Below are 8,279 nucleotides of genomic sequence, written 5' to 3' on the forward strand. Positions count from 1 at the left end.
CCTGTCATAGGAAGGTGATAATTTCGATTTCATTTTTGGAAAGTGAACGTAACTGCGATTGAGCTGGCAGCATTACGGATGCATAAATATTTCAAATGAGAAATGAGTTTACCTGGAATGAGATTTTATATCAAATAGGGTACATTTTCACTTTAGCACATTGACTTGGGACGGTTCTACCAACCTGACTGTTTCCACCATAGCCAAAGACACAGTTCAGTATAAAGATTAAAATGCTGAGTGAAGGTAGTGCTGTGAAATTGCCTTCACAAACAATAAGTAGACTCTCACATTGAATATTTGAATCAACTCACTTTTATTTGAAGTCATTTGGGATAACAGTGTCAGCTGAACGATTTAAGAGTAATTTTATTTCAGTATGAACAGATGTAAAAAAAGAAGACGATGCTGATACACAATGCTAAAAAAGAAAAAAAACAGCGGTTAAATAGTTATGGTCTCAATATCCGGCCGATCTGGGCAGCGGTCAACTAAAGTTAGTCTTCTGTCACAACTAAAATTTGATAATGAATGCTTATGTGGGACATGTCAAACAACTGTGCCCGTCTACAGTGGACAGACTTGATGCTAATCGTACCTGTTGTCTCATTATCCAAGAGTTCTTGAAATGAAACAAAACCAGATGCTCATTTCACTTTGGCTGCAGACAAAGAGACTCGAGTCAAATCTGATGAAAACGCACAGTAAAACAGCTGTGTTGTATTGATGGAGAGAAATTTATCACCTGCTTATTGAAAACGTGTGGAGTTCTTGCACATGAACCTTGAACAAAATGCTTTAGCTTCATAAACAGCTCTCACAAAAATACCCTGTGAAAATCCCGTATCTCCATCTGTCTTCTGCCAAAATAGTAAAACAACAAAACAAGTTAAAAACAAAGTGCAGACTTGGGTGGAATATGTCATTTCACACCAGACACTCAGTCCAAAGTGTGTTGGGATCAGTGGAGAGAAATGTGTTAGATGTTAATGCAAGCAGCCTAACCAACAGAAAATCCTCTGTAAAAAAAGACAAAAGCAAACCACCAGAAGTTCCTGGAGAAGACGATAACGTTTGCAGGCTGTGATGTAAACTCTTTGTGTGTCCAGACGTTTTTGCAGGACAATCAGGACGATGATGAAAACGTGGTAACTAAGGCCACTTCAGCAGGACTGGATACGCCTCTGCCCAAATCCCAAACGATCCTGTCTCCCTGTCGACAGGACAGTCTTTGTCTCGGACAAGACGAGGAGGAAGATGTGTGGCAGGATGGTAAAACGGTGGATCCTTTCACCTCCTCTCCTCTCATGGAGATGTTTGTTTGTTCGGAGAAGAGGAAGAGGAGGAGGAGGAGAAGGTGCGAGATAGAGTAGAAAAAGGAGAGATCATCTGCTCATTCAACCGCCTCTTCACCGAAAGAAACGTTCCATCCTTGCATCCTTAGAACAAGTTTTTCTGAGAGGAACAGAGGCGTAGTGGTAGGTGTAGAAATATAAATAGACAAGAAGATGGAACAGGAGGTTCGTTAAATACCTCCTTCACATCCTTTGTTCATCTTTATCAATTTAAGATTATCATCTCCTTCTCATTAAAGAGTCTGTTAGTTCAGAGTTTCCACCAGCTAAGCGCTACCATTTCAGCAGTTACCCAGCCAGCTGGCGAGTCGGCTGGTTGGTCGGTTGTCACGGTGACAGTGAGGTGTGGTGGGCGTGGCATCAGTCGGTGGGAGTTGGGATGACACAGATGTGCAGGAAGTTGTCGGGGTGGCTGAGGTGTTCGCTGAGCCACTGCAGAGGAGTCTCCAGCAGAGGCTCGATGCCGTGGATCACCACCTGGTATCGCTTCTGCTCACCTGGAAGGAGACAGAGGGACAGTTTTTCATATAATTAGTTAGTAGCATCTTTTAATTCATTTTCTTTCAAACTTTCTTCTACTGGAAAGCCGGCTTCTAATTTATTTTTAAGCGTTTATTCGGTTTTCTGTTCTTTCATATTGTGGAAGTTCCTCCCTGTCTCACTTAAGGTATTTTAGTATTTAGAGAAGTGAGAATAGGGGAGAAGAAGGGATTGAGAAGAGAAAGAATCAGGATGGTAGTCGAAGACAACAAAGAGGTAGAGAGGATTGGAGGGAACTAGTGATACTGAGGTGGTAAAGTTGAGAGGAGGAAATTAGTAAGATCAAAAACAGTGTTGAGGACAGAAGAAAAAGAGGAGGAAAGGAGAAAGTGTGTGAAGAGAAAAAGGGAAAATGGTGGAAGGGAAGACAAAGCAGAAAAATTAGGAAAGGCGACACTAGGTCAGAAACAAGAAGAAAGAGAAGCTAAAAAGAGTAAGATGGTAGAGAGAAAAAAGGAAAAGAGATGGTTACGAGGTGAGCGAGACCACATCAGACGTACAGTAATACCACTGGTGTGGTGGGTGAGAGAGAGAGAGAGAGAGAGAGAGAGAGAGAGTACGAGAGTACGAGAGTAAGGAGAGTGACAGTTGATGTTTTTGTGTTCGTCGTTGAATTTTAACTTTCACTCTGACAGTTTGCAGTTTCAGACTGTGTGTGAGTCTCTGGCTATGATAGCCTTCTGTGACTGACCCCGCCCACCGCTGAAAGGCCATGACCGCAATCGTCCGTTACGAGCAGCGACTTTCGCAACCATCTCGACCTACCGGGGATCATTAGTCGTATTACAAACGGGCCGTGAAGCCAGAAAGACACGAGGCAGGAAGAGTTGAATGAAAAACTCTTAGTTGCATTTTGGGAAATGGAGGATCGGAGTTTAACCTTTACGGAGGACTCAAAGTCTAGTTATCGACTTGATTTTGCCCCCTTTTTTTTTATTTTTATTTACTCATCTCTTGTAAGCCTTTGTGAACTTTGTAGTTGTGTAGTCCTAAAATGCCGCACTAACCCTTTAATGCTAATTCAAATGTCTTTGGCTTCGTGGTTAGGCGTTATTCTACCCAACTGAATTGAGCAGGGACCTTAGTCACATTTCTAGTTCACTTGAATATCTCTCCACTTTTATCTAATATCTCATCTAATTAGGGCATAAAATTCCCCAAAAATAAAAAAACTTTAAATGTATTAGAAAGTAAAAGCATTGGCCTGTTGCACCAAAAGAAACCACAACATATATAAGGTCTTTAAATTAAATTAAATTAAAATGATACTTTGAATTAAGATAAATTAGTATATTATAAAATAATTTAAAGACTTTTATAGCAATTTTCCGTATGTGTACATATTTTTTCAAAAATAGTAGTAATAATAATAATATTTTTACTTATTTATTATTTAAATTGTGGGTTTTTGTATAAATGTTATTTAGAGCTCCTTGAATGAATTAAATACAAAAGTATTTCAGGCTCAAGTTGAAATCAAAACTGAGGTCATTATAGTTTCAGGACTTAAGAAAAATGTAAAAAATAAATTAAATAAATTAATAATTTAAATAAATTAAAAGTTTATAGACACATGTTAATAACATTTTCTATTGTTGAGCTTTAGAGGTGTATTCCTACTTGCAGTTTAAATTCTTCTTCAAACAAAAAAAAATAATTTTAAATTAATAAAAGAAAACGTACAGGTGAGGTCTGGTGGTTGAACTTGAAATGCAGATTGTTCTGTTCAAACCAACAGATTGATTCAAGTGATCTGTTTACACTTGACTGGTTTCTAGTGAAGCCAAAGTCAGACTACAGAAAATGTTTTACATATATAAAAGAGAAATAAGAATTTAATCTCACTTCAAAGACTGATTCATGTTTCAAGACAAATATTTTTGCAGTTTTGCAGTGAACGGGCCGGAAGGTGACAAATGTTTTGCTCAGCTGTAAAACAGAAACTGTGTTTAATATTTTCATTAAGATGAAACCAGTTAATGCAGCTGTCTTCAGTTTGGTAGGTCTTAGAAAAAAACCCTAACTAAAAAGCATAACAATGATCTTTGAGTTTAAAATGTATCTTTATAAATAATAATGATACATGTATTTTTAAGCAATTATTTTAGATATTTAATTAAAACAAAATTAAAACATATTTTAGTATTTGTAAGTGGCATTTCGGTTTCTGTCTAATTACGCACGGCTGTCATACACAATGCCGTACATGACCGTTGTTGACAGATGTTGCATGTGTGCGTGAGAGAGACAGACCATGATGGGCCTTTTCCCGTCTATCACTCTTGACCTCACACACACACACAGGTCGGCCCCATTCACCCACCGATACATGACATTTTAGCTCCACGTAATATCAGGAGGACGGTTGAGACAGAGCGTTAACCGACCGTCTGAGAAGTGGCTCCACCCTACACCTGTTTACTGGCTGGCAAACAACAACGCGCGAGAAACTAATGCCAGGAAACTATGTGCTCAGCAAAGCTTTTCTTCTCACAATTACAGATGTGCACATGTAGGACTGAGGTGCATGTATGAGGTGGGCTGCTTCTGCTGGTGGCTGCTAAAATGAAAAAATGAAGTAAATCATTAGAATTTACCAGTTATACCAATTATCTGATTATATAAAATATATAATATTTATACAAATTATTCATTTTATTCAGAATTTGTGCGTAGGCCACAACAGAGTGACAGTTTCCAGCTTGTGGCTGCTAGATTCCAAAATGAATAGCTAAATTGATATTTGAATGTGCTGATGCAGAGGTAGATCACAGATGAAGCTAAAAGGTGAAGCATGGAGTGGTTTTGCAGGAGGATTAAAAAGGAAACCGTTTACTAGCTAATCTAACTGAAGTTTGGTGGGTGCAGGAAGTTTGGTGACAACAGGCTGTAGAAGGTGAAGAAGGTGTAGAGTGCACTGATTGCTGTTGCTAAATTAAGGCTCTGGTGATCTGTTGATTTTTAAGCTCACTAGAGGAAAGTAGGTGCAGGACAGGTGTAAGGAGGAGAAATCCAGTTAAATTAAATTAAAAGAGTTTAAAAATTTGATTCAAAACATTAGAAATGTGTGAAAATGTACCAGTGACCAGATTTATTTTGTTCACGCAGTGCCTGTTAGGAGGTGATTAACTTTGCTTGGTTGTTGGTGGATTGAAAAGGTCATTCATTTACACTGCTAAATGTCTTTTAAACTAAGAACTCTTTAAAGAGTTGAGAAGTTTGAGAAGTCAAGGTGGAGTACGTATTTGCACTGTTGGCTTACTGCACTAAAACCACTGAGCCACAAAGCTTGAAAAAGGAAACCAGCCAGAATTCAAGATATCACTGTACTGATGCAATTTCCTTTTGATTGAAAGGAGTCAGATATTGTTGTAAAGCTACAAGACACCTGAAAGTGACCTAAAGTTACGGTTGTTATGAGAGTGCATATTCTGAAGAAAGTGGGGTGTGCCTGCTAAGAGTTGAGGTGCAGCTGAATGAACGTAAACTGTAAGAAAAAACGTTACATATCCTTTGACAGAAGAAGATGATGAAAGAAATCAAGAAAGTACAAAAATGAATCAGGTAGTAAAATGAATCAAGTAGTAAAATGAATCAGGTATACGCACTGACAGTATTGGAAAATATAGATATAACAAGATATTAGCTCAAGTATACTGAAAGGACTGAATTTGAATTAAAGTCTTATTACTGAAAGGAGTTGACTGCTGGTGGAAGTGTACGCATGGTACGTACTGTGTACTAAAAGGGATAAAAAAAGTTAATTTATTATAATTATTTTTCACTGTTACAACTTTAACTGTAAAAAAGGTTTGGGAGTAATTTTTTGGTAAAAAATAAATAAATGATTTGCTCGAATTCTAGATTAACTATATTTTTTAAAACACAAAGAGCACAAATATTGACATTTTTAACTGTATTATATAATATATTACTTTGAGGGACAATCTGCAACAGCATAATCAGCGTTGCTTTATGTTTTTCTTTTTACCAGCGGAGCTTGTAAACCAATATTACTCATTAAAAATAGGATTAAATAGTATTAACCTGGAAGGATTTGTGAAAATATTTAGCCTTAATCAGCGGCCCTTTTTGATTGGTTTTTAGCAATTATAATTTTACAACTACTATTTATTTTATTACTTACTCGTTGCTGCACCACTTCACTGTTGGTAGGTTTTATCATAGTATATACTTTTATTTTTAATTGGCTTTTGCTTATTTTATTTTCAGAATATGATTGTAAAGCTGCTTTGAAAAGTGCAACAGATGATGAAATCAACTGAGCCGATTACCATGTGCAACATGTGCAGCGAAGTTTTAATTATTTTAAGAATTTTAGCTCATAAGCACCGAAAGTAAAAGGTGTGATACTGCCATCTGACAGCAATAGTGAGACCACACTTTCTCTGGTTCACACACAAACACACACACACCACACACACACACAGTCTCTCTCTCTCACACACACAATTTCTGGGTGGTATTTGTCACCCATCTCTAACCTTTAGCTCCCGTTTTGCCTGGTAACAGGCAAGATGTGGGGATGGGGGTGGAGTAGGTGTATTCTTATAGTCTCACTATGAGAAATGGGGGAAATTCACAATGGGCCACACCCCCAACACACACACACACAACACACACCACAGCACACACACACACACACACACACACAACCCACTCAAATACATATTACTGTAGATCATCACATTAGCCACCTGCACCTACAGTAAATCACTCAGACACACATACAGTCTCACGCTCATGCCCACACACTCAAGTTTGGAGATGTATGAGCAAAATGCAGGGAGAATGAAAATCTGTGACACATAAGGTCAGTCTGAGTTTTAACTCGGCATCGTTTCTCGTATTTCGGTCATCATTGGCTAGCTGAATTCCTGCAATAAACATGTTGTTAATGATCAGAACAGCTGAGACCCGTTACTTTGAGACAGCAGAGAAAAAGCTTTTTTCTTTTTTTTATAAAAACAAAAACATGGTAGACAGACGATACTTTTATATTTATGTAATATACTTTTTTTATATATATTTTTCCACCAATTTTACACATCAAGGGCACTTTTCTTGAAGTTGAATCGTAGGACAAGTAGGTCAGTCAGATGATGTCAGAGGGTTATTTCTGCCTGGGCTTCACATAACAATACAGGCACTCTTAAAAGTCTTTATGAAACACTTGACACATACTCATATAAAATTTAGGATATCTCAGCCTGCTGCTGCTACAGTTTTGACAACTTTAATGTCTTTTGCAATTTCCTAAACTTTATGGAAATGCAATATTGAATTGCCGTACTACCCCTTTCATTAACAAGAGCCCTCTTCTCCCAGTGAATCCACTAATAAATTCAAAGTTTCATCATTTATTACAGTGGTTCCCAACCTGGGGGTTGGGATCCCCTCTAGGGGTCGCCAACGATTCACAGGAGGGTTGCAAGCCCTTCTTGATTTTAAGGGGGGTTTTATAATATATTTTCATTTTATTTAAAAAATATATACAGTAGGCTCACTTCTGTGAGGAAATATAAATTAAAGCCAGGCGTCAGGGACAAGAAAACACTGAAATTGTAAAACTAGAAGCCTATTTTAGGAAGCACTGATTTATTAGAATCAGATAATCCTGATGCCTATTTTATGATTTCTGACATAAAATGGGCTTTTTCACTGCCAATTATTTTTAATTTTCTTAATAAAATGGTTTCATTCATTATTACAATAAATATATTAATAATCAATTGCACACTAAATGTAGGTAATTCATCTATCATATTGAGCCTTGCGTTGCTGCAGCCTTTACATTATTGTCATTTTGTGTCATTCATTGAAATTTTATATAAAAGTGACTCTGCACTTAATCAGACAGAAGACTAACATGTGACATTGCCATTACATTTATGTAACGAGGTGAGGAAGAAAGGGGCTCATGTCATGTCCCGGTAAGCAACAATTTTCCACTCTGGAGGCCAAAGTTGTATTCTGTATAATCCTACAAACATGTTGGGTTTCGTAAGATACGATTTTATGAAACTATGTAACTAATCAGATAGCTGGTAGGAGTACATATGAATACGCAAATCTCATGCAGTAAGTAATGAGGGGGCCCCCTGGAGGCCTGGGGGTTGAGGTGCTGACCATGAGGATGCTGTGGCCCTGTTAAGTAGCAATTACAAAATCACACCTCTTCGGTTTGAAATTAAGCCACGTCAATCTTTAACATAAATTTACACAACATGTTGCTGCAAGTGTTTCACAATAAAAGTCTTATTCAAGAGATGAAGGGCAACTTAACATGAAGACACCGTAAACTCTGCACCGCCGTCTGCTCAGGTGTGACCTACTCTAAGGGGCGGCTGTGGCTTAGAGGTA

At 37.7% G+C, this 8,279-nt stretch overlaps 1 protein-coding gene across 1 annotated transcript in view; it reads right to left on the bottom strand.

Annotated features, from left to right (window-relative positions):
• Positions 1 to 299: 299 nt before the first annotated feature.
• atg5 (ATG5 autophagy related 5 homolog (S. cerevisiae)) overlaps positions 300 to 8,279 on the bottom strand; it is a gene marked incomplete at its 5' end in the record, with an annotated part of 30,538 nt that continues 22,558 nt past the window's right edge. The window contains 1 exon segment of the mRNA XM_035672354.1: positions 300 to 1,852. Within this exon segment, the coding sequence (XP_035528247.1) occupies positions 1,716 to 1,852 (137 nt within the window).

This window comes from Morone saxatilis, unplaced genomic scaffold, assembly GCF_004916995.1.
Source record: "Morone saxatilis isolate NCDOM2014 unplaced genomic scaffold, NCSU_SB_2.0 Contig24, whole genome shotgun sequence".
Classification (NCBI taxonomy): Eukaryota; Metazoa; Chordata; class Actinopteri; family Moronidae; genus Morone; species Morone saxatilis.